The sequence below is a fragment of the Engystomops pustulosus genome, chromosome 3 (genome assembly GCF_040894005.1).
Source record: "Engystomops pustulosus chromosome 3, aEngPut4.maternal, whole genome shotgun sequence".
Classification (NCBI taxonomy): domain Eukaryota; kingdom Metazoa; phylum Chordata; class Amphibia; order Anura; family Leptodactylidae; genus Engystomops; species Engystomops pustulosus.
Window position 1 is genome coordinate 216,812,458 of NC_092413.1, and position 27,187 is coordinate 216,839,644.

Consider the following 27,187-nt stretch of genomic DNA (forward strand, 5'->3'; position numbering starts at 1 on the left):
TGTGTCCTGACACCTTTCTATCATAGCCAGCAGTGGTCAGGGGTCAGCATGGGCGCTCTGCCCCCTCTGTGACTACACCCCCCATACACAGGGAGCTGCCATGTCCTGTGTGTCCTGACACCTTTCTATCATAGCCAGCAGTGGTCAGGGGTCAGCATGGGTGCTCTGACCCCTCTGTGACTACACCCCCTATACACAGCGAGCTGCCATGTCCTGTGTGTCCTGACACCTTTCTATCATAGCCAGCAGTGGTCAGGGGTCAGCATGGGCGCTCTGACCCCTCTGTGACTACACCCCCCATACACAGCGAGCTGCCATGTCCTGTGTGTCCTGACACCTTTCTATCATAGGCAGCAGTGGTCAGGGGTCAGCATGGGCGCTCTGACCCCTCTGTGACTACACCCTCCATACACATCGAGCTGCCATGTCCTGTGTGTCCTGACACCTTTCTATCATAGCCAGCAGTGGTCAGGGGTCAGCATGGGCGCTCTGACCCCTCTGTGACTACACCCCCCATACACAGTGATCTGCCATGTCCTGTGTGTCCTGACACCTTTCTATCATAGGCAGCAGTGGTCAGGGGTCAGCATGGGCGCTCTGACCCCTCTGTGACTACACCCTCCATACACATCGAGCTGCCATGTCCTGTGTGTCCTGACACCTTTCTATCATAGCCAGCAGTGGTCAGGGGTCAGCATGGGCGCTCTGACCCCTCTGACTACACCCCCATACAGAAGCTGCCATGTCCTGACGCAGTGATTGAATCATTAATGCTCGGGTCCCCCTCTCCCTGGCCGGCCCTGGCTGTTGGTATATACAGGATAATAAATGTAATTACGTTCTCGCTTTTGTTTATTGCTCGTGTAAACTACAGACTTCTTCCACGTGACCGAGACGCTGCGGCGCTTGTTATAGGGGAAGTCGCATCCACTTCATAGTAAATAGTAGTAGAGGATTATATAAACAGGGAACTAGTCTTTCCTCGGTAGTACGATGGCATCGAGAAGCCCAACATTGAAGAATGGCTGAATGAAGGTTTGAGGAGCCGACTTACCTCACCTAGGCCCTAGTACTGCTCGTGTACATGAGAAATAACACGGTCACTGTGTGACTTGTAAAGTTTAAAAGTCGATAAATAAGTAGATGCGTGAGAATACCTAGCTGCTGTGACTCGCCCCTGCCCCCATAGACTTCTATGTAATCTCCTAGCTGCTATGACTCAGCCCTCACCTATCCATAGACTTCTATGTAATCTAGCTGCTATGACTCAGCCCTCCCCACTCCATAGGCATGTATGTAATCTAGCTGCTGTGCCTCAGCCCTCGCCCCTCCATAGACCTCTATGTAATCTAGCTGCTGTGACTCACCCCTGCCCTCTCCATAGACTATGTAATTGTACACCGTATTCAGTTTCCATTTTGATAACAAGATGGAATTCCGTTTAGAGGAGGAAGAATAGGGCAGTGGCATCATGTCACATGTGGTGCTGCCGCAGAGGACCCCGACCCTCGTACTTGGAGAAAGACTTGAAGTATATGTACCAGAACTTCTCCCCTCGGACCTAACCCTCGCCGTTGGATGTGTTGGGATAATACAGAATTGACTGATAAATTGTAGCAAATCAGCTGAGAGATCTGTGTAGATGCTACTGATGTGTTAGCAGAGCGTTGTCCAGACCGGATACAGATCTATGCAGTTCTTTTATGGACTAGATGTAGCGCTGTCCAGTTCTGTGGTTGTTTGCTACAATGTATCAGTCTGTTTAGCTCACAGAGCATTCTCCACTACAATTGCCTCCAATCCGCTGAGAGCAGGACAATCTATGTTCACTGTAGAGTCTAGGCTGAGTGAAGACAACTTTAGCTCACAGAGCATTGTCTAGACCAAATACAGATCTATTCAGTTCTTGTTTGAGAGCAGGGCTAAAATGTACCAGTAAGAGCTGTACAGACCTTTGGTTGTTTGCTACTATTCATCAGGCTGTTAAGCTCACAGAGCATTGTCTAGACTAGATAAACAGCCTGATGAATTGTAGCAAACAACCATAGGTCTGTTCAGCTCTTACTGGTACATTTTAGTCCTGCTCTCAAACAAGAACTGAATAGATCTGTATTTGGTCTAGACAATGCTCTGTGAGCTACACACCAACTGCATCTGCCATGGTTTGCTACAATGTATCGGGCTGTTTAGCTCACAAAGCATTGCCTTGACTGGATACAATTTGTCTCTTTGACTACACACTGATAGCCTTACTTTCGGCAGAGTGGACTCAATTGTATCCAGTCTAGACAATGCTCTGTGAGCCCCACAGCCTGCGCTCAACACTGATACAATGTAACAAACCCTGTACATAGCTGGTCATCTGTTTAGCTTACAGAGCATTGTCTAGACTGCTTACAATGGTCTCCTCTTTTCAGGTGAGAGAGACTCCCTTTTGTGTAGGTTTGTTACATAGTATCAGTGTAGATTCTCACAGAGCATTGTCCAGGCTGGATACAATTGTCTCCACTCAGCTGAGTGCAGGACTGGCTATGTCCACTATACTGCTTTTTGAATGGAATGGGGAGTTTTCTCATTCACTGACAGCAAGCAGAGATCCGGAAACATGAAATATGTCAGATATTTTCCAGCGGGTGCTGTATTTGCAGTGTCACAGGGAAGTGTAGGTGCTGGGTGACGTGTCGGGTGGGGTCGGTGTTTTGGTACATGTGTTGTCCCCATGCGTGTGCCTCAGTAGTCAATGTTCCCAGCCGGGCCCTCCGCCCTCCTGCCTGTCACCCCGGTGCCGCGGCCTCCATAGGGTCAGGAGTTCAGGGACTACATGGGACGTCTTCTCCATGTGTAATATCTAGGTCCAGTAACGCCTTCCTGGTACCTGGTTCTGTGCTTACACAAGGAGCCGGCAGTTTGAGGCTCAGTCACATCCTCCTATTCACCTCTCGGGTATTGGGTGAATGTTCTGCCTTCAGGTGTTAGGATTGAATTCGGGAGCAGGAAATAATTATATAGTTTTAGACCCAGAATGTGTCTGGCTAATAGGTGGGTGGATCCGGAGCTGCCGAGAGGAGCAGGTGATTGGCATGTCAGATTTCGGGGATTAGAGGAGGGGGATTAGACCTGTACTTCTATATTATGTCATTTTTCTTAAAGTAGAAACTCTGTTATATCTTAAAGGGGCGTTACACTGCCCTCTCCTGAGCGGGGGCTCGTAAGAGGTGACCTTTACCTGGTACCTGGTGAGCCAAAACCTTACAATAATATTCTTGGTGACGGCCTCATGGCTGCCAGGGGTTTCCACACATCCGGTTTTATGGTGGCATTTGGTTTTCTCTGATCCCACTGCTTACAGTGTAGCGCTGACTTACTCATTGGTGTTACTTAAAGGGAACCTGTCAGGGGGATTGTGTGACACTGAGCCACCCACGGGTCTTTATAGACCAGCGATTTAGTGTCCCTAATTGCTAAAGGTTTCCTATAAAGGCGTATACCAGGAATCCCAGTGCATCATGTCAGAGGTGAGGGCTCTGGGTCCCACTGCTTGGGTAAATATTTAATTGAATCCTTATAGGGTCAGATATCCCTTTTAAAGGAAATCTACCATCCTGATAAACCAGGGACATTACTCATAGATCCAGGCACCGGGACTGTGATAATTTTTTTAAAATATTTTTTATATATGGCCTTCTTATTAAAAATCGGCTCTTAAAATTATGCTAATCAACTCAAAGGGCTTTTGGGGGGTGTTACCAGAGCCCTTCTGTGCTGTAACTTTACAGGTTGCTACACTTTACAGGCTGCTACACTTTACAGGTTGCTACACTTTACAGGTTGCTACACTTTACAGGTTGCTACACTTTACAGGTTGCTACACTTTACAGGTTGCTACACTTTACAGGCTGCTACACTTTACAGGCTGCTACACTTTACAGGTTGCTACACTTTACAGGTTGCTACACTTTACAGGTTGCTACACTTTACAGGTTGCTACACTTTACAGGTTGCTACACTTTACAGGTTGCTACACTTTACAGGTTGCTACACTTTACAGGTTGCTACACTTTACAGGTTGCTACACTTTACAGGTTGCTACACTTTACAGGTTGCTACACTTTACAGGTTGCTACACTTTACAGGTTGCTACACTTTACAGGTTGCTACACTTTACAGGTTGCTACACTTTACAGGTTGCTACACTTTACACTGTGTGAACTTACGGCAGAGAAGGTAAGAGGGAAGCCGCACAAATGGGGCAGAGACAGAGACATTCAGTACATGGAGAGATGCGAGGGGAAAACCTAAGTTGATGAGGTGGATGTGGGGGGAAAAACAAAATTAAATTTGTGTAATAAACTTTTTGTTCGGAACTAATTAAGAATAAAATATTTGGCCGGAATGGCCCCCAGCCCTACATCATAGTAGCTATAATAGTAATACACAGTAATATTCCACCTGCAATATTGTATCAATTTTTAGTAGAATTTTATATTTTCATGAAATCCTATTTATTTTTTTGCTATATTTTTTTTTTTTTTACTTTATTTTTTATGCTCCCTAAAGTATTTGAAGCTCGTGGAATGTGTGTGACTTGTACGTGAGTCCTGGGAAGGACGGTTGTTTGTGTTACGAGGCTGCAGTTCCTTCCCGACACCGAATCATCAGAGCTTTGATGAGGAAGTCCATATTGGGGGGGGGAGGGGGCTGGGGGGGGCAAGGTTTTTGTCTTTTGATGTAGACTTGAGAAAATGTATAACAAAATTGGAATTTCATCTTTAGGAAAGTCATTTATCTCACATTCCTCCCTCCCCGGGCCTCAGAGGGCAGATCCACTCCAGTAGAAAGATCACAGTAACCTGCGTGTAGCTGTGAGATCCTCCTCCTCCTCCTCCCTCATCCATAAATAATCTGCTGCTGGATCTGCAGTTTAGGATTAAAAAAAAGTTTTCCGCTCTTTGCATCTCGTGGCAATAAACAAATAAATCTGCAAAAATCAAGTGATCGCTAATCTGTGACAGGAAGTGGTCAGTTTCCCTGCACTGCCCCCACAGGAGGAATGGAGTATTACACTGTGTCCAATACAATCTGGAGACTGTAGGGAATGTTCTGGGGTGACATAATTACTGTTCAATCTGTCCAATCTCTGGACCCCCCAGTGATCCTGTGAATGAGAGGGTTAATTTTTTTTTCTTTGCACATTCCAAATATTATATTCTGTCAATACAATTACAGGGAACCTGTCACCAGCTTTTACCCCAGCCCCCTTAGGTCAGTTATGAAACATTATTTCTAGAATTCCTTCTTTTATCTCACCCATTTACCTATAATTTTTTTTTTTTTTTTTTAATTTCCCTCAGTCATGCAACAATGAGCAGAGAAGAGTCATATTTTATCTGAGATGAGTCTGGAGCAAAAGTGTCACTTCTGATGCCCCAATTTGGGCCCCTTTTTTTTTTAATTCCTACAAACTGATATGACATCAAAACTATTCTTTAAAGATGAGAATCGAATCTTTCAGATTTTATCAGGTTTGTGGTTTTCTGTGATCTACAGAAGCGGAGATACAAGGAGTTACAGACAAAGTTGGGAATGTGAACATCAGATAAAAAGCCAATTCTTGTCTATTAAATTCCTTTTATTTCAGACTCTGTAGAGCACAGATCCACAATCCTGATGTAACCTGAAAGATAAGAAATCAGGGAGTGACTCCCCTGCAGCCTCTAAACTTGACTCTTCTCTGCTCATTGGCACATGACATTGGAGGAGATTTTTTTTTACGGTAAACAAGTGAGATCTAATTTAAAAGAGGGAATTCTGGAAAGGCTATTTCATACCCTGCCTGAGTGGAGAAATATTAATGGGGTAAAATCGGGTGACCTATATCTTTTAAACAATAAAAAGAACAGATGAACGTGACTACAGGATCAGACTGCACAGAGTTTGGTTGTAGTCTGTTACCATGGAAACATATCAGACAAAGTAGGAGCTGTAGACTAAACGGTAACAATTTTTTTTTTTTTTTTTTTTGTACTGGGGACTTGCAAAGTTGTTTCATTTTTCATCTATTGGAAAAATTACCAAAACGGAGAACATGGCCTTTAAAAATAAAAAACCTAAAAGAATCATACAGTTTAGAAGGTCAATTTAAATGCCAAGTCATGCTACAATCGGATTATCGTAGCATTGGAGACCAACTGCTCAAAAACCAGATCCCACCCCCTCCTATTTTTGTAATGACTGTTCATATTGAATATACAGGCAGTCCCCTACTTAAGGACACCCAACTTAGACGGACCTCTCTGGATGTTACTATAGTCCCAGACTGCACTGATCAGCTGTAAAGTGTCTTCAATGAAGCTTTATTTATAATCCTTGGTCCCATTACAGCAAAAAAATTGGGAACTCCAATTGTCACTGGGACAAAACAAAAAATTTGCATGGAGCTTCACTTATAAAATATACAATTTCGACTTGTATACAAATTCAACTTAAAGGGGTATTCTCTCCTCTCGTCTGGGCATTCACATCCAGATTCATTAATCTGCCCTATATAAACATTTCTTCAATTAGATGTTATTAAAAAAAAATGTTCCTGTATGAAGATAATTTCTCATAAATGTAGTCACATGATCCCTTACAAACGAGACTGACTCCTTGGATACGGCCACCTCTGCTGGAGGGATTGTCCAAAGAAACAAAAAGTTTTTGTATATGAAATGTCTGGGAGTTACTGTATGTCCTTCAGCCGTCCTGTGGTAATGATCGCTGAATCCAGGAGGTCAGGCAGGACTCAATGGCGCATGTCTAGCCACTGCTGCCAAAATGTGTGGTGGTCGTATCCAAGGATACAGTCTTGTTTTGAAGGGACAACATGACTACATTTATGAGAAATTATCTTCACACAGGAACATTTTTTTTTAATAACATCCAATTAAAGAAATGTTTACATATGGCAAATGAATTCCATAAAATTTAAATGCCCAGATGGGAATTTAAACCTTTAAAGAACAAACCTTTAGAACCGATCTTGTACGTAACCCGGGGACTGCCTGTACTGTAGGTAAATACTTCTGTAAATGATTAGTTGTGGCCCATTCTGTACAGGAGCTGTCACTGCCGGGATATTTATGGGGTGGTTGGAGGAGTATTTAGGAGAACAGATGTTGCCCGGTGTGAAGCTGCTGTTCCTTAAGTGCGAACCTGTTTTTGAAATTAGAAATTTTTTTATTTTTTTTTTATAATAAAAGGCAACATGTCAGCAGCAGGAAATGTTCCTTGTTCTCTTCCACACTATAGAGCATCGGCGTAAAAACACAAGACCCAAGGGCCAAATCCGGCCTATGGTCTTGTGTTATGGGGCCCATCTCCCTGCAGTCTCCTTACCACTACTCCCATACTCGCCTTTCCCTGCTCCCCTGCAGTAGTAGTTCTCATCACTTTTACTCTGTGCACCATTTGTATGCAGGGCAGGGGCAATCTGATGACATCACATCTGTCTGATTCTGAGCCGTATACAGCTGCCGCACAGAGGAGGGGAACACTGCTACGTGGGAATGGGGAAAAGGCTGTTTGGTGGGGGAGGGCGTTTCCCACAACTTACAGAAGGGTAGAGGGTGGTCATTTGAATGGAGGGGTTATACATCATGTGGCTACAGACAGGGGCCTTTATAAGTGAAGGAGCTAATACCCCCTTTTTCTGTAGCCCACTCCTTACAATGTCTCCTTTTTGTGGCCTGTCCTTCTAATGATGGACATACAGAAAAGAGAGCACAGGAAGGGTCTACAGAAAAGACTGTGACAATTGGTAGCAATTCCTCTGACATTGTCACTATTGGCTAATGTAGGACATTGTGACTATTAGCTAAAATGGAGGAAATGTGACTATTGGCTCCTGGTTGACGTTGTGACTATTGATCAAGTGTCAGCTGTTACTTGGCTACTATGCGTGGGCAATATGGCTATTGGGAGCTAGGGGGGCACATAATGGTCATGCTGGTGTCTTGGGTTATTTGTTATGTTTGGCTTTGTGATTGTAATAGTAATACTACATACTGGTATACTAAACCGGAGTAGATACATTTATGTAATAAAATGACATTTGGCCCTTTTAAAGGAACACTCCATTCAAAGCTAATTCAATGAATAATGCATTGTGCAGGGCCCAAATTTTTTTACCAGAACGTATGTATTGTCATGCTCCTCCCTTCAGGGCCTGCACATATCCACAGAATATGGTCTAGATGGGAAAGCCTACACTCAATGCAGATGTCGAATTTTGCCACAAGACGGGTTATTTCATTTAAAATGTAGAATTTAATAAATACTCCACTTAAGCACAGAAGAACTTCCTAATGAAGGTCCTGCAAGCTGGTGACATGTATATAGCTGCGTGTTACTTGTTACCTCAGATGTCCTAAGCGGAACTCTCAAAATGATGACATGGGTGCAGTGCTCCTCCCAAAACATCGCCCCCAAAGTAGTCACCCTACTGATATAGCATCATGGTCAGGTGTCGGACCGCTCCTTCAGTTGCGTCTACTAATATGTCATGTCTCTTGTGAAATATCAAACGTGAGGCATTGGGGTAGCAAAGTAACAATGAAAAAGATTCAAACGATCCAGCACCTTTTTTTTTTTTTTTTTTTTTTTTTTTTATGAAAAATTCTTTCTTCTTTATTAAATCATCATATAAAATCAATCAGCACATAGTGAGCTATGCGTTTTGATCACCAAATGCTCACAGGTGTAAGGATTTCCTTCAAAACACACTTGCCGGGTGGACTTTGAAGTTAACGTTACTTTCCGACAAAAGAAGCCTAAGAACTCGCACCCTGATGAGTTCCGATAGTCAAGAATTTACCAAAATGGTTCATCAATGTGCATTGTAGTGCAATGTCTACAGCCAGCGATTCTCATGGGACGGCTCTTGGTGGAACGCCTGCTTGACTACCCCGTGTACATGCATGCTCAGCTGGTCTTGGAGAGGGTACAGAGCCACTGTCTGACTTCTCCGGGAATGACTTACGGTATCTCTTGAGCACAAAAGAAATCCATGCACTGGATCTTTTCCCTCCCAACATCTGCCATCATGGAGGACCAGGATGACACCATTTTAAATAGTTGGTCAAACTTTCTGAAATCGATACTCCACATACTACGACCTCCATCATATGCAGTCCATTAGAAAAAGAATGAACACTTGCAAACTGAGATACATCAGTGGCATCAAGGCCGGACAAGACGGGATCTTAATGATGTTCCTGACGTTGAATAATTGCAGGGTTAATAAAGATGTCCAAGAATGAAGAGTGTGGTCCAGCTCGATGAACTTTGATTAACTGAATAACTTTATTGCTACTTCATTGTGTTCCCTGATTATCTGTGTTAGAGTAAGTGGTGACCGTCTTGGGTGGCAAGTCGGACATGATTAATGGTGTCTAGTTCACCTGAAACGCGTTGGTTTAATCGTTGGATGTCTTGAATTATCTACAGTAAAGTTGGGTTGGTTTCATTGAGCTGTACCACACTCTTGACCACGTTCCCTAGAGATGAGTGGACCCAACTTTGTTTGGTGTCCTCCAGCAGCTCCATCTAACCATGAAATGTTGCTTGATGGACTACAGAACAGACAGTAAGGTGGCTTTTTACATCCCTAGTAGCTAGGCATAGCTGTGAATGGCCAGGGGTCCGCTCATCTCTGATGTCTACCTGTGCAGCAAGAAGTTCCATACTCTGATTCATCCCAGTGGGGGAAGGCGAGTTGGTTCATCTATTTTATTTTAATAAAGATGTCACATAATTCCACTGAATTGAAGCACATTTTTGGATGAATGTTTCTGGAAGGCTCCAGGATTCCTGCCAACTTGCGACCTGACTCACTTCCTCTGTCTCCGCCTTGGCTGCCGTGAAATATACAAGCTACTAGAGGAAAGGTGGATGCACTCTCCAATCTGGTCACCAATGACTTGGCCAAACTGGAATCCTGATGATGTCACTGCTCCTAAGGACATCATCACAGACCTGCTGGAGTGTTGGAGAGTTCATGTGAAGAAATGGGATGACTTTCTCCTGCTGCTCGAGGATCCTGAGGATGCCTTCACGATTGCAGGAGCCAGACCTGTTGCGTCAAAGAGACGCTGAGACTTCTCCTTGATTGTATATTCAACATGTTCAAAAATGTGATTCCCAGATCCCCCTGATCATCAGCCATACTGATTGGGATCTAATTTTAATGCTTCATTTTAAAAATTTCTGTGGCTACTACATTTGGGTCAAAACAGATGGTTCTTCACCCTTCTTCTTTGACGCAATATGACAAGGTCTACTTTAATACCTTCTTGATTCCTGTTAGAAAGTTCTCTGCAGCATCTCGGCCCAAATATTTGTTGCCCAAATCGCTTGTAGTACATTCATTGAAACAAGACTTGGTCTTGTGGATTATAATATTATGAAATCATTCTACTGAAGGAAACTTTGCATCTAGAAGATGTTATTAGCCTACTACAGACCCATAGGCTCTGCCGAAGTGTTTGGTCAGTACACATTAGCATCGGGCATGAGTCTGCATATGGCCAACCAATATATACTGGTGGAAGGAGGAGGACATTATAAGGGACATGGGTCATTGGTAAGAGAATTGAGGAACTTTTCCACCTTAAGTATACCCATCCGGACGTTCTTCTGGGAGAAGGTATCTCTAGCTTGGTTTCTCTTGCAGGAGACTGTAGTTGGACTGGTTAAAAACCAGAAACCGGAAATATTTGGGAACAGTCTTCCAGTCCCCGTTGATCATGAAGTTTGCAACGTTGGTTGATTTTTCGATACTTTTACCTTGGGTCCAACTGTGCAGAGCGGCTTGGTATTGACGTTATGTTGAACCATTGATGGGACATTGCGGAGACCTTCCACCAACCACTACACCGGGGGGCTTGTTCAAACATTCCCAAGGGTGCAGGCTCGTTTGAGTTTGGTATTTAAGATTGTGATACTACAGTGACTTTTAGTTTATAAATATGAAAGTCCAAATTTTGATATTTGTGAAAATTCCAATTTTTGAGCTGCCACCAGTTTGGAGGGAAGGTTGTAGAAATCCTCCATATGCAAAGTCCAATTGTCACATTATCTACGTGCAAAACTTCAGACTCCAGTTTGTTCTTCACCCAGAATTGTAAGGTGATATTTACTTAGCAGGTGTACGAGAAAAGCTAAAAGTTTACTACTGTCATCTTCAGCAAACATGACCTGATGTGGATCCAGGGCTTTAGTCTCCACTGAGACACCTGTCTAGGTCACACACGTAGAGGCTGCAATTTGTTGTTGTGAACTTTATGAAGTTGGCCATATTGGCACCGGGAAGATAGGCTCTTGCGTACCAGGTTTTCGCACACAATTTTCTGAATGTTTTTCCTCTGTACTTGGGTGGGAGGCCTCCCCATGAGACATTTCCCTGCGTTCTCGGCCTATTTGGGTGCTTGTCTCGTTGCGTCATGTTGATGAGCAGGTGTTGTAATGGGTGGATCCCCTACATGCCAAACCCTCGGATTAAGCAGAAGGTGAGGTGAGGAGCAGCTGCCGTAATGACATAATTAAATAAATACTTGTGTCTCTGGGTCACACACCCCTCCACATTCCTCCATGACCCCGACAACCTCCTCAGTCACCGGGCACCATGGCTTCCTCCATGGCTTGTTACACAACACCACAATGATCACAGCCGGCCGGTTTCTTGGAGGTACTAAACTTTCTCCCTCGTCATAGTTTGAGGAAGTTATTTTGGTAATCTGAGGCAGGTGACGGGCGTGACCGGACCGAATGTAACATGACTTCCCTGAGATCTAAACTGTAGTGTGAACCCTGCCTACCGACATTCGACACACAACTGCTCCTTCAGGTTGTTTCTTCTGACTCTACAATAAACTTCCATGTTGGCTTCATAAAAATGGATGTTGTCAAGAGAGAATAGATAATGCCCATGGGAAGAAATTGTTGAGAATATTTTAAAAATCCAAAGGTCCGGTGTCCCCCCCCCCTCCCCCCCCCCGAAGGTTGTGTGTGTGTGTGTCCGGTGCTTCCCCCGCAGTGTGTGTTTGCGGGGACCGGTGATTCCCTCTGCAGGTTGCCTGTGTGTTTTGGGGGGACCGGTGATTCCCTCTGCAGGTTGCCTGTGTGTTTTGGGGGGACCGGTGATTCCCTCTGCAGGTTGCCTGTGTGTTTGCGGGGACCGGTGATTCCCTCTGCAGGTTGCGTGTTTGGTCCTCAGGGAGCTGCTGTCCATCTTTGATAGCAAGATGGAATTTTGGGGTCAATTTTCAATGTGACAAAGTGTATTCGGAGGGAGGATGGAGTAAGCAGCCTCCGCTCTAATAAGAGAACATCTTCTTGTACTATTGTAATTGTCCTGAAAAGGAAGAAGAACATGTTCCAGCATCACCAAAACTAAAATGTGCCCTTCGGTCCATTAGACAAATAAAATAAAGACAAACCCATATTAAATGTGAAGGGGAGAAAACTCTCCTGCGGACGCGTTTCGGGCAATGCGCTGACAGTAGTCTTAGCCGTTGGCCAGTTCTGCCTTGTTGTATAGTTGCGTTTATGATCTGCCACTGTTATATACATGTTATGTGTGTCTTATGGGTTGTTTTTGTTTTTTTGGTTTTTATGCCGTACAAAGAAACTTGCGCTCTATCGTTCAGTGTTTTTTAGCTGCACGTTTTGCTCAAGGTCATGTAGATGACACAGGGATCTCTGTCGGTCTCACCCATTTAGAGAGCGGTGACTTAATCTTTCTGCTATGTTTTTTTTCCCGTAATTACTTTCCTCGTTGCTTAACAGGTTTGCCATTTGCTTGGTTTGCTTGAAGTGAAGCCGTTCAGAGCGGTATTCTATCCAGAGAAGAACTCCCATCATCCATCACTTCAGGTGGAGAAAGTTTTGAGGAATCAGTACAGATTAATCCATAGTAATTGATGAGCTTTAAGAAATGAGTAAGACGAGGAGGTTGTGTGACTCCGACCCATAAACTTCTCCTCCAATTACTGTTATGATGATGTCGGATTAGAGAGCTGGGATTTGGCAGGAGATGGTTACAGGGCAAGTTTACCTTTTCTGCTCAGATTCTGGTCTCTACTTACAAGATCTTTGGTTTACAAGGTCTTAAGAAATTCGGGCATCATTAAAGGGAACCTGTCAGCAGGAGAGCCATTTCTAGCACTCCCCCAGTCCCCACAGAGCATAGTATATACACTGCCAAAGTGTTTTTGTATAAAAAATAGGTTTTACAGAAAAAATATGTTATATTGTACCTTTCATTAGCATCTGCTGTGTGACTAGGCAGTTGCCAATTGGGAGGGGCTGGAAAGGAGCAGTTCCCCCCCCACCTTGGGAAACCTGTGACCTTTTCAAAAATATGAATAACTCCCCTCACTCGGGATTGGCTGTAGAGGAGCAGGGGGGCGTCGCTAAGCCCAGTGATGGGTGTTTTCATATATTTGAAAAGGTCACATGGAGGAGCTGTTCCCCAAGGGGGGGGGGAACTGCTCCTTTCCAGCCCCTCCCATTTGGCATCTGCCTAGTCACACAGCAGATGCTAATGAAAGGTACAATATAACATATCTTTTTTTCTGTAAAACCTATTTTTTAATACAAAAACACTTTGGCAGTGTATGTACTATGCTCTGTGGGGACTGGGGGAGTGCTAAAAATTGGTCTCCTGGTGACAGGTTCCCTTTAAGTTTTGCAGAATTTTTTTTTTTTTTTTTTTTTTTTCAAAGCTCTCACATCCTGACCCATAGTCTAGGTCCTACATCCTGACCCATAGTCTAGGTCAGGATTTTCAAACTTCTACAGGGGTCACTACTGGGGAAGTAATCGACCTTGTACTCCTCACATTTCACCGCCGTCTCCGTAATATCGAGAAATCGCCTTAAAATTATTGTTAGGATTTGCAGTAAATATTGCAGTAGCACATACCGCTTTCCTGCTAATGCTTGTGCATATGGGAACCGGTGTAGTGCGCATCCTTCATTGGGTTGTCTGCACTGCCTAGGCCAGTAATTGATGCACTTAAATGTAACCTTTCACCAGTGCAGCAGCTTTGTTCTGTCCAGGGTATTAGAGCCACCATTTTTCTTAAAAATTTTTTTAAAGATTCCCTATGTGATGGGGATGGGACTTCAGCATACAGTCAAGCTAACCCGCCTCCTAGCTGATTCTTGCACTGCTTACCAGCCCCACTCAGGAAGGAGGGATTTTGGAGAGACATTGGCTGTGTTTTACTTGCTTAAGAGAATTCCTGAGGGAGGGGGGAATGAGGGAGTTGAGAGAGACATTGGCTGTGTTTTACTTGCTTAAGAGAATTCCTGTGGGAGGGGGGAGTGAGGGAGTTGAGAGACATTGGCTGTGTGTGACTCGCTAAAGAGAAATAAGCTGCCGTGTTCACTCCTCCGTCGGGAATTCTCCTATGCCAGTCACCCACAGCCGGCGTCTCTCTCAATTCTCTCATTCATGAATGGACTGACTTAGTGTCAGCGTCGGATAGGAAGAAGGGTAGGTTGAGTGTGTGCTGGTTCTACCTTGCCTCTACGACTGGATCTTTAGTAACCAAGTGCATCAATAAAAGCTTGAAGTATGGTGTCTGTAATCCGCTGGATAGAGCCATCCGTAATACATGTATATGAGGGGAGGGTCACTGTTGACGGGTTTCCTTTAACACTGTTTGTTCATATGGCTAATATTGGATGTATCATCTGGTGGCTTATGGGGCTAACTAGGGCTGTGGACTCCTCATTTTGCCTAACTTTGCCTCCTGCTCCACCAAAATGGTCACAGACCCCACGACTCTAACTTCCTGGTCACTCTAGCAGTAGTGCCTTATTCCTATGTTCTGTGGTGAAGGAGCTTCCCTGCTGAGCATCTACATGCAGTGCAGCACACATTTATCTCTAAAAGCCTAGAAGGGGATGCACAATGTGATGCCGGTGGGCCACATGTAGCCTGTCGGGCCATAAGTTGTGGCTCTCAGTCCGATGTCCATAACTGATGGCAGCGCTCGTCGGTGCAGAAGGCTGCGGAGCAGTGAGTGTTATGGAGAAGTTGTTACTGATCTCAGGTCCTCTCTTGCTGCTTCACTTGTCTTGACTTTGGTTGTATGTGTCAGGTTAAGGAAATGGAATAGACTGGCGCCATGAACAGGAGAGTGCTCGGGAGTGGTAAGTACTTGTCAGCTGTACTGTACTGGTCCCAGGTCCTCTCCTGCTCCTAGCATAGTTCTGCTCCGGGTCCTAATGCTGACACAGTGCAGCTTCTCACTTCTCCATGTGCTGGTCTGCTGTGTGGAGCAGGGAAGAGAAGAGGAGCTAGGAAAGGAGAGGATTTTGTCTGCTCTGGGGTTTCCAGTATTTGTCTACTCTGGGGTCTCCATTATCATTTTCTGCTCTGAATGCAGTAATTGGTTGCTGGGGTGGTATTTTGTGCTGTACTGTGTGTGTCGGTGTGTCCAGGGTGGTGGTTACTGGTGCGACCACATAAAGTTGAGCAGTATGAGAATACAGGACGCGGACCAATTAATGTTGCTCACCCCCCAACCTAAAACCTTAGCTCAGGAATAGAACAGACATTTAAAGGAAATTTTTATAAGATATCATATATTGGTGGAGTCAGAGTAGGTCCGTTTTATCACGACTCCACCAATATGGTCAGTGACTTCAGAGCCCTGGGTCCTCCACACATCAGAGCCTCTGTACGAACGGCTTCCGTACAGATTGTATGAATGTGCTCCGATACTGGAAATGGGGAGTATTAAACAGAACTTAAAGATGTGGCTATAGACGTAGAGAAGTATGAAAAAAAAACACTTGTGATTTTTCTCTCCAGGGAAAGACCTCTCCTGCCGGAGCGACAGTGACCTCGCCTGCGTATTTGGAAGACGAGAGAAAGTGAAGAAGTCATCTCAGGTAATGTAGGATCTTAATCTTCCAAGTTCTCTTGTGTCTTGCCCTGATGGACTTCCATGGAACACATGAAGATGTGTCCATCCAGTACGGCAAAATTTCCCTGCAGTGTTGATCCAGCAACGTCCAACTCCCCAGACTGGTTGAATTGCCTCCAGTTTGCACACCGTTTACTATCACGAGAACATTTTTGTGCCGGAACATTTTCCTAGTCAATATTCTACTTTCATTCCAAAAAATCTTTGAATACCAAGTAATTTACGGCAAGTGTGTGTGATAGGACTAGAAATCCCTATAACTGTAATGTAGAGGAGATGACGGTTACAAGAACGAGCTCTGATAGAATAAAACCGATCCTGCACCAGTCGCATGACATTCACAGGTACTGAAGGTACAATGGAGTTTTCCGGCACGTTGGTTAAAAAACTTGAACGTTATTAATGAACGTTACAAATCCACCGAGGAATTCCAAAGTCGCTGGCGCGTTTTGGGCACAAAAAGAACCAGATTCCCTTAGTTTGTATCGGTTACAAGGCCGGTACAGGTGATCAGCCCGAGCATGCCTGTAACATGCCTCCAGTCACTGACCTCAAGCAGAGATTTTGAAAATGGTGAAGTGACACATGACATAAATTATTAAGTCCCTGAAATTTGACTTCTTGTAGGAAGTCTACCCTCATAATCCATCATGATAAACCAGGGGCACTGACTTGTAGGTCGTAGGCTCCGTTACATCATCCCCACAGCCGGTGCAGAGATGGCACACAACACGCTACCTCCAGATGTGCCCAGGCTATTAATTCTGCCTTGTGTAGGGACGGCGCCATCTCCAGGGTGCTCAGTGTATGACTGGTGATAAATGGGCTAGTAGGTTCTGCAGGAAATACTACCTGTAGATGTGAGACGCCTGTATATATTAGGCCATGCTCCTGCACAATCCGGCCACAATTCTAGGGTGGCAAACCACTAGTACATGGTGTGTGGGTGCCCAAAGCAGAAGAGGTTTTCTCAGGGGATTAAGATTATAATCTAGTTGAAAGGATTGTAGAATTTATTGCTGATTCAATTTGGCTGCAATACTGGGCACAGCCTATAGGCTAGCGTGGCGCTGTGCAGTGTCTGCTGTACCTCAGTGTTCTTGTCATCCATTGATACATAGAGAACTAAGTAATAACACAGCTTATATCATCACTGATGCCCCATAATGGCCAAAATGATACGAAATCTGTAAGGAAAGCCTAACCCTGGTATTTAACCAGGAGAGATGTGTAATCATACCATAGCAGTGTCGGACTAGGGGGCCTGGGTAAGCCTTTTATCTTCCCACCCCTCGTATTGCGGGCCCCTCTCATCTCCTCCACCCCTTGTATTGCGGCCCCCCCTCATCTCCTCCACCCCTCGTATTGCGGCCCCCTCTCATCTCCTCCACCCCTCGTATTGCGGCCCCCTCTCATCTCCTCCACCCCTCGTATTGCGGCCCCCTCTCATCTCCTCCACCCCTCGTATTGCGGGCCCCTCTCATCTCCTCCACCCCTTGTATTGCGGGCCCCTCTCATCTCCTCCACCCCTCGTATTGCGGGCCCCTCTCATCTCCTCCACCCCTTGTATTGCGGGCCCCTCTCATCTCCTCCACCCCTTGTATTGCGGGCCCCTCTCATCTCCTCCACCCCTTGTATTGCGGGCCCCTCTCATCTCCTCCACCCCTTGTATTGCGGGCCCCTCTCATCTCCTCCACCCCTCGTATTGCGGGCCCCTCTCATCTCCTCCACCCCTCGTATTGCGGGCCCCTCTCATCTCCTCCACCCCTCTTATTGCGGGCCCCTCTCATCTCCTCCACCCCTCGTATTGCGGGCCCCTCTCATCTCCTCCACCCCTCTTATTGCGGGCCCCTCTCATCTCCTCCACCCCTTGTATTGCGGGCCCCTCTCATCTCCTCCACACCTCGTATTGCGGCCCCCTCTCATCTCCTCCACCCCTCGTATTGCGGCCCCCTCTCATCTCCTCCACCCCTTGTATTGCGGGCCCCTCTCATCTCCTCCACACCTCGTATTGCGGCCCCCTCTCATCTCCTCCACCCCTCGTATTGCGGCCCCCTCTCATCTCCTCCCACCCCTCGTATTGCGGCCCCCTCTCATCTCCTCCCACCCCTCGTATTGCGGCCCCCTCTCATCTCCTCCCACCCCTTGTATTGCGGCCCCTTCTCATCTCCTCCCACCCCTCAGGTTGGCAGGCAATGGCTCAAGGAGTCAATGGCGATTGGGGAAAGAGTCAGTAGGTGTTGGTACCCACCAGAGAGCCAGTCCATCCCTGTGCCATTGTGGATGTTGTACAGTGGGGTCATTTCCTCACACTGCTTTGCTCTCTGTCCCCCTCCTGTACTCTGAGTGACTGCTGCTGTATCATTCTCCTTGAGGGGTGTCATTATTTTTACAATCCCACCGAATGTGTGTAATTTCACTAGTTTTAACAAAATATGATCTGCTTGGCTTTATCTAGCAGGAGATCTCCCAGCAGCAGATTGTTTTGCTCTGTGATTGGGGATTTATTTCCCGGGTAGTTTGATGTGGCCATGTTTGATGTCATGATTCATGGGGGCTCCTCGGCCTCCACCGCTTCCCTCCCACCTCTCATCAGCAAACAATAGACAGTGCAACCGAGCTGGACCTTAAATTGGACACATATACTTATTTGTGGGGAAATGTACAATTTCCGTTCAATATTTTAGATCGATTTAATTGTCTGGATGTTGTTAGAGAGAAAATGCGATCCATATTGTGGTGCGCTGCGACTTTATAACCGGTTTAACTCCTCACTACCATTGACTAACAAAGGAAACCGTGGAACCTGCACATCCAAACCAAACACCTACACCGCATAATAAAATATAAGTCATACCCCAGAGCTGCACTCACTATTCTGCTGCTGGTGCAGTCACTGTGTACATACATGACATTACTTATCCTGTACTGATCCTGAGTTACATCCTGTATTATACCCCAGAGCTGCACTCACTATTCTGCTGCTGGTGCAGTCATTGTGTCCATACATGACATTACTTATCCTGTACTGATCCTGAGTTACATCCTGTATTATACCCCAGAGCAGCACTCACTATTCTGCTGGTGCAGTCATTGTGTACATACATGACATTACTTATCCTGTACTGATCCTGAGTTACATCCTGTATTATACCCCAGAGCTGTACTCACTATTCTGCTGCTGGTGCAGTCACTGTGTACATACATGACATTACTTATCCTGTACTGATCCTGAGTTACATCCTGTATTATACTCCAGAGCTGCACTCACTATTCTGCTGCTGGTGCAGTCACTGTGTACATACATGACATTACTTATCCTGTACTGATCCTGAGTTACATCCTGTATTATACCCCAGAGCTGCACTCACTATTCTGCTGCTGGTGCAGTCACTGTGTACATACATGACATTACTTATCCTGTACTGATCCTGAGTTACATCCTGTATTATACTCCAGAGCTGCACTCACTATTCTGCTGCTGGTGCAGTCACTGTGTACATACATGACATTACTTATCCTGTACTGATCCTGAGTTACATCCTGTATTATACTCCAGAGCTGCACTCACTATTCTGGTGGTACAGTGGCAGTGGATACACCAGATAACTGATGGTTTTTATTATTGTACCAGCATTGCCTTGTTTGTGTTTGTTTAACATCACTGTCAGTCATCTCGGAGCCACCACTTCATTGTGAAGAGCCTTTTTTATAGACCTGCTCAGTTTCCGCTGTGAGAGTCCCCGGAGAGGGAATAAATAAACTTGTAAAAGTTCACGATGTGCACAGCACCAGTTACTGCCTCATAAATGTAATCCGCTTGATTTAGATCCCGCACTTGGCTGGGATGACCTGAACAGACATGTAAGACTGTGACTCGTCTTCTCCGGGATCCGCCGTTTCTGGACATCGAATGTGTCTGTACGGGGAGAGGGAGAAGCGTGCCGGGGCTTGTAGGCCTCTAAATTACAGCAGGCATTGTAGACACAGAAAGTGTTGAAATATATAATGTTCCTATTATCCTCTGGCTGCAGACATTTATTGGTTCTCCATCAAGACGTAGGATTATCTTCACGTATGTGAAATATTGCAGGGGCCGGCCATATAATTATGTGCAGGAGGGAGGACGACTGATGGAGGTGACTTGTGTGTAATGGCACGGAAAGTTGTGTCAGGTAAAGTGTCTATCAGCTTCTCTCCTTTACCGGACGGGCCATCGCCTTCTTGTCCCCCCTTCTCCCCGCTGGGCCGTCGCAGTCTTGTCCCCCCTTCTCCTCATAGGCCGCTACCTTCTTGTTCCCACTTCTCACATGTGGTCGTCACATTCTTGTTTCCCCCCATCTTCCAGTGGGCCGACGCCTTCTTGCTCCTCCTTCTCCCGGTGGGCCGCCGCTTTCTTGCTCCTCCTTCTCCCGGTGGGCCGCCGCTTTCTTGCTCCTCCTTCCTTCCGGTGGGCCGCCGCTTTCTTGCTCCTCCTTCCTTCCGGTGGGCCGCCGCTTTCTTGCTCCTCCTTCCTTCCGGTGGGCCGCCGCTTTCTTGCTCCTCCTTCCTTCCGGTGGGCTGCCGCTTTCTTGCTCCTCCTTCCTTCCGGTGGGCTGCCGCTTTCTTGCTCCTCCTTCCTTCCGGTGGGCTGCCGCTTTCTTGCTCCTCCTTCCTTCCGGTGGGCTGCCGCTTTCTTGCTCCTTCTTCCTTCCGGTGGGCTGCCGCTTTCTTGCTCCTTCTTCCTTCCGGTGGGCTGCCGCGTTCTCTTTGGGCAATATTAGGACACAAGTGGATTTGATTGACTTAGATGTTCGGCTGACCTCTTGGTACACATATTGGTAGCCGTCCCCTCTTCTCCGTCAGATTTTTTTTTTTTTTGCGCTGGACATTTCCTTCCGCCATCCAGCTGTGCTTCCTGCTGAAGCCTTATCAAGAGGGAAAGGCTGACTGGCCGCACAGAGGTCTGACCCCTCGGAGAGCTGCCGTCTGGGCCAGTGAGCTGCCAGTGATAGAAATAGTAACAAGGTCCCGCTCACTGCTGACCCCACTGCAGACGATTAGGCCCCCTCCCTGTGTGTCATGCAGAAAGCCAGGACAGGAAGGTTTCCCCTGTGTCAGTGTCTGTGAGTCACATCGGGCCCCCTCATTCACTGACAAAGCAGAACTTCCCGGATTCAATATCCATCACTTTCTGCAAGATGTGAGGCCGACAGGAGGTGGCAAACCACTAGTACATGTGCTTCTATAACAGTGACGGAGTCTTCAACTTTCATCCACTTCTTGCTTGTATTTGTACATGTGGATGACCCCCCCCCCCCCCCCATATAAACACTTAATCCTGTACTGATCCTGAGTTACATCCTGCAATATACTCCAGAGTTGCACTCATTGTTGTTATGGTACACTTACTTTTGACACGAAATATCTTGTTATGTCATGCATGCACACACTGACTCCAGCAGCAGAATAGTGAGTGCAGCTCTGAAGTATAATACTGGATGTAACTCAGGATCAGTACAGGATAAGTAATGATATCTACATACACAGTGACTGCACTAGCAGCAGAATAGTGAGTGCAGCTCTGGAGTATAATACAGGATGTAACTCAGGATCAGTACAGGATAAGTAATGTCATGTATGTACACAGTGACTGCACCAGCAGCAGAATAGCGAGTGCAGCTCTGGAGGATAATACAGGATGTAACTCAGGATCAGTACAGGATAAGTAATGTCATGTATGTACACAGTGACTGCACCAGCAGCAGAATAGTGAGTGCAGCTCTGGAGTATAATACAGGATGTAACTCAGGATCAGTACAGGATAAGTAATGTCATGTATGTACACAGTGACTGCACCAGCAGCAGAATAGTGAGTGCAGCTCTGGAGTATAATACAGGATGTAACTCAGGATCAGTGCAGGCTATATATATATATATTAATACAGTAAACTGCAGTGTAAATATATGAGCACATACTGTAAGTCGTTGCTTGTTCATGGATATATTTTGGGCTCTGACCTTGGCCCCAGGGGCCGCTGTTGATGATTTATCTTCTGCTCCTTGTCTTTTGTTGCTTCCTAGTGGTAAAAGAGCAGCGCTGGCGTTAATGTGTCTCTATTGGAGAGCGAGCGTTGCCTGAACTCCTCCACGCTGCATCGCTGTGAAAAATGGCCTCTGATTTGCTAATTAATCAGTCAAAAGAGGAATGACAGGGCTCTGGACGGAGGGTCCCTGCTGTGGGGTAGTCCGGGCCGGTGATGAATGGTTTCCCTTTGAAATCGTATATCAAGAAACCTTTAGTCATTTTTAAATAGTCTGGTGTTGGCCGGGTTGCATTTTGTGTTGTGCGCTGATTTGTGCTGCATTGGCGAATTGTATGATCTCTACCTGCAGGTCCTCACCTCTCACCGGGCACCAAGGTCTGTACTCCGGAGCTGAACTCCTGCTCTGCAGCTCCTCTCATCTCTGACATCAGTATATCTATAACTGGACGGTGTCCACAGAATTGTCTTCTTATGTAGTGCATGAAATATGGAAACTTGATTATTTGCCTATAAAAATAATAAAATCTCCCAAGAGGGAGCCTCCCCCTCCTCCTCCTTCTCCTTCTCTTTTGGCCCGAGAGGGAGCTTCCCCCCCCCCCCCTCCTCCTTCTCTTTTGGCCCGAGAGGGAGCTTCCCCCCCCCCTCCTCCTTCTCTTTTGGCCCAAGAGGGAGCCTCCCCCCTCCTCCTCCTTCTCTTTTGGCCCGAGAGGGAGCTTCCCCCCCCCTCCTCCTTCTCTTTTGGCCCGAGAGGGAGCTTCCCCCCCCCCCTCCTCCTCCTTCTCTTTTGGCCCGAGAGGGAGCTTCCCCCCCCCCCCTCCTCCTCCTTCTCTTTTGGCCCGAGAGAGAGCTCCCCCCCCCCCTCCTCCTCCTTCTCTTTTGGCCCGAGAGGGAGCTTCCCCCCCCCCTCCTCCTCCTTCTCTTTTGGCCCGAGAGGGAGCTTCCCCCCCCTCCTCCTCCTCCTTCTCTTTTGGCCCGAGAGGGAGCTTCCCCCTCCTTCTTCTCTTTTGGCCCGAGAGGGAGCTTCCCCCCCCTCCTCCTCCTCCTCCTCCTCCTCCTTCTCCTTTGGCCCGAGAGGGAGCCTCCCCCCTCCTCCTCCTCCTCATTCTCCTTTGTCCCGAGAGGGAGCCTCCCCCCAAGACACCTGTATCTTTTGCTCTATAGCACCTACAAACTTAATAATTGTGTCACCATTGAGATGAGCAGTACACAGAACATATCCATTTCCTGTCTGTAAGTGTCACAATATTTGGACGTAATCAGAATCTTTCAAATTATTTTTTTTATTTTTTTTCTAGATAAAGTGGTTAATACCGCTGGGTGCTTAATTTTTTTTTTTCATCCAGATGCTTCTACCTTAATATTCCTAGGGATCCCGCGTGACCTTTCTTTGTGTTTCCTTTCTGTGTTCCTTCTTGACTCTTGTGTCTTCTAAATGAAAATTCTGAATACAATCCTACTGATTATAAAATGAGACTGGAACCTTGTTTCTAGCTGCTATAGAGCCCAGAAGGTGAGGCTCCTTGGTTTGACCAGTCTTGACTTTCTTCAGCTCATTTGCATATGACTCTTGAAAATCCTGTGGACAGGTTCCCTTTAACCATTTCTATAAATACTTGGCTGTAGTCCTGTACTGTATTTGTAGTTGCATCAAATTTTATACGTCATTGAGCTGAGATTAGTTACTCCTCTGCCTTCGCAGGGCCGGCTCCCCCTGCTGGATCAGTGACTGTAAGCAGGGCTGTGAGGCATCGGTGTACCGGGTTGTCTTCGTTATTTAAAAAATTGGTAACCGCCTTCGTCACAGACCTTCTGGGGAAACGGTGTGAGGCGTAATGTTTCTCCTGGAGTGCATCTAGGTGGGCGCCGCTCATCTCGACCTCGCCTCGTTCTGCTCCTTCTGCTGGGGTGAATGTAATCTCGCTGACATCAGTGCCGGGTTGGGCTCAATCTAGCTGATTAAGCAATTGGGTTGTTGGCATACCTGCATGAAGATGGGAACCAGTCTATCCACTCTGACCCCTACATCACCCAGACGTCTCTGGCATCCATTCAGGTTCTCCATATCTCTGGGACAGTCCAGGACTCACTCCTGCGAGGAGTAGGAGATGTGTGTGAAGGAGCCTCCTAGGTGTCCAGCCCTCATGTTCTTATGTCCATACTGGTGACTCCTGCGAGGAGTAGGAGATGTGTGTGAAGGAGCCTTCTAGGTCTCCAGCCCTCATGTTCTTATGTCCATACTGGTGACTCCTGCGAGGAGTAGGAGATGTGTGTGAAGGAGCCTTCTAGGTGTCCAGCCCTCATGTTCTGATGTCCATACTGATGACTCCTGCGAGGAGTAGGAGATGTGTGTGATGGAGCCTTCTAGGTGTCCAGCCCTCATGTTCTTATGACCTTACTGATGACTCCTGCGAGGAGTAGGAGATGTGTGTGATGGAGCCTTCTAGGTGTCCAGCCCTCATGTTCTGATGTCCATACTGGTGACTCCTGCGAGGAGTAGGAGATGTGTGTGAAGGAGCCTTCTAGGTCTCCAGCCTTCATGTTCTGATGTCCATACTGATGACTCCTGGGAGGAGTAGGAGATGTGTGTGAAGGAGCCTTCTAGGTCTCCAGCCCTCATGTTCTGATGTCCATACTGGTGACTCCTGCGAGGAGTAGGAGATGTGTATGAAGGAGCCTTCTAGGTCTCCAGCCCTCATGTTCTGATGTCCATACTGATGACTCCTGGGAGGAGTAGGAGATGTGTGTGATGGAGCCTTCTAGGTCTCCAGCCTTCATGTTCTTATGACCATACTGATGACTCCTGGGAGGAGTAGGAGATGTGTGTGATGGAGCCTTCTAGGTGTCCAGCCCTCATGGTTCTTATGTCCATACTGATGACTCCTGTAAAGTTCTCTGCTTTTGTCGCAGCTTCCGGTCACTGGTCGCTCAAGTTCCTCTCCCTATATAGATGTACCATCGAGATTAACACTTGGAATAGCATTTTTGGAGCCTTCCAACACTTATCCACTTCTGCTCCATCTTGAGATATTATCTGCCCGGGGATTGGCATAATAATTTTTTAAAAATTTTGCCAACAACCCACAATTGACCTTGATTTAACTCTTCAAATTCCCAGGGAGAAGACAGTCCTAATTGCAGTGAATAATCTTTTCCAATGATGGTAGACGTCTCCTTAGACGCCTCCGAGATTTATGGCCGTTCTGTATTACCCAATTCTCGTAACATGAAAAGACGCAGTGACTTTTTAATTAAGTTGCTCCTCGTAGCCGGTGATCTGTACGTCGTGAGACGAGAGTTGCACAACTTTGTGGTATGTGCATTAGGTTATAACTTTCTGCAGGTAAAATGCACCTGCGTATGAGAATTCTTGTATAACATGATGAGATTAACCCCTTAATGTCAGGTATGGCTAATGATGTCACCGGCAGAAGCTGTAGGGGCCTCTATGGTATATGCTTGTAGCTAAGGAAGATGAGTATGGAAACGCAGAGATCTGCTCTACTGACCATGAGGTTCATACACACACACAAGGGTAATAGATTTATGTAGTGCGGAGGGCTTTCAGCTTGCCTGCTGGGTCTTGTAGTCCATCTCCACACCAAGGGATATATGTCCTTGAAGGAATAAGAGGTAGGAATGCTTGTTTTCCCATTGGAATCCCTGAGTTATGCCCTTAGGGGGGTAGTTTGGCCCCGGGGCTGTTGGTATTTGTAAACCGGCCACATATTTGTTGAATGGAGAAGCTGCACACGACCGCTGTCCAAGCTTCTTCCAGGTCTGACCATAGCTCATCCATCAAGTCTGGACTGAGAGCCTCCATTTACACTGACAGTTCCAATTACTGCCCCTGATTTATGCTTCCTCACCTCCTGTCCCCTCTCCGGGGTTATTCATGCCCACCAGTCATCCTGCCCTCCTGACCAGGTGCTTCATCCTCTCCTCCGGTTTTCGATGGGGGAAGCTGTGTCTAAATTGCTGTACAGATAACAGTCGGTACGGGCAACACGGAGGGTCATGGATTTGTACAATTGTATTGCCCGTGGGCCACTGGCTCCCCAGGGTCAGTTTGACCACATCTGCATGGAGATTGCATATTTTTGTGTTGGTTTCCTCCCATGTCCGACCGACAAGAAGGTTAATGTCTTTGGCTATAAAATGGGCTCCACGGCAAAGGGGATGACTTTATCATTGGTGGAGGGATCAACCTCTGTGACAACGAGACAATGTCCCACTTTAACATCTGAATGGAGTAGCAGTTCGGCGTGGTCAGAGATGCTACGTTTAGATGAGGCACACGGACTCCTGTCCTTGTGGTAGGTGTCAGACCGTCAACCATCACCAAATTCTCCCCGGTCCTTTTATAATTGGTAATTTTTTTTTATTATTCAAGTTGCATCAAGAGGGACAGTAGTGTTTTGTTTTTTGTTTTTTTTTTTCCCTAAAAGATTGTCAGGAACGTCAGTGGATTTCTATAATGAGTCTATAAGTCTAATAATACATCTCCTAGTTAACATTTTTTGCACAGTAGCTCAGACTTTGTTGAATCTACACCACTCCCCCCCCCCCCCACACACACACACACAAAGCCAAACCACATTTTCTTAGTTGTAAAAATCTCTAAAATGTGTCTAAAACTTGTGAGAAATTTTCCACATTCCAAATTTTCTCCCATACTTGCCGTGACTCATGATTTATGTTTTCTGTGCTCTTCTCTTCTTTACAGGGGTTTCCCAGGCATCCCGGAAACTCCTCTGGAAGGTGGTACAGGGGTAAGCAAAGGGTTCTCTGCTCCTGTGTCGCGGTGGTCTCCTCCTCATCTGTACTGCTGAAAGTGAATCGGTGACGGGTTCGTCTCTGACCAGTCAGTGGCCTCTACGTTACCAACGTCATCCTACAGATTGGCCAAAGCAGGTCCCATGACTGCGCCAGTTCCGGCAGTGCAGATCGGGAGACCCTCGCGATGCCGGAGTGAGACGGTCAGCACCACCGCTAGAGGCCTCTGACCTGTAGCGACTGTATGGGTGTCTACTGTGAATACGTGTATACAGTGGTAGTCGCTCATCGCTGCTCGGAAGACAATAAAATCGATCCGGATAAAAATAGATTTATGGGAAATGGAGGGGAAATATTTTGATAATTTTAAAGGGGTTGTCCAAGAGTAATGAAGAAAAAAACTAAAGGT

The 27,187-nt window shown here is 46.4% G+C and overlaps 1 protein-coding gene across 1 annotated transcript in view; it reads left to right on the forward strand.

Moving 5' to 3' along the window:
- Positions 1-27,187, forward strand: part of PINX1 (PIN2 (TERF1) interacting telomerase inhibitor 1) — an 83,705-nt gene that overhangs the window by 16,083 nt on the left and 40,435 nt on the right. The window contains exon 6 of the mRNA XM_072143820.1: positions 15,865-15,944. Coding sequence (XP_071999921.1) covers positions 15,865-15,944 — 80 coding nt within the window. The remainder of the gene's footprint in view (positions 1-15,864; positions 15,945-27,187) is intronic.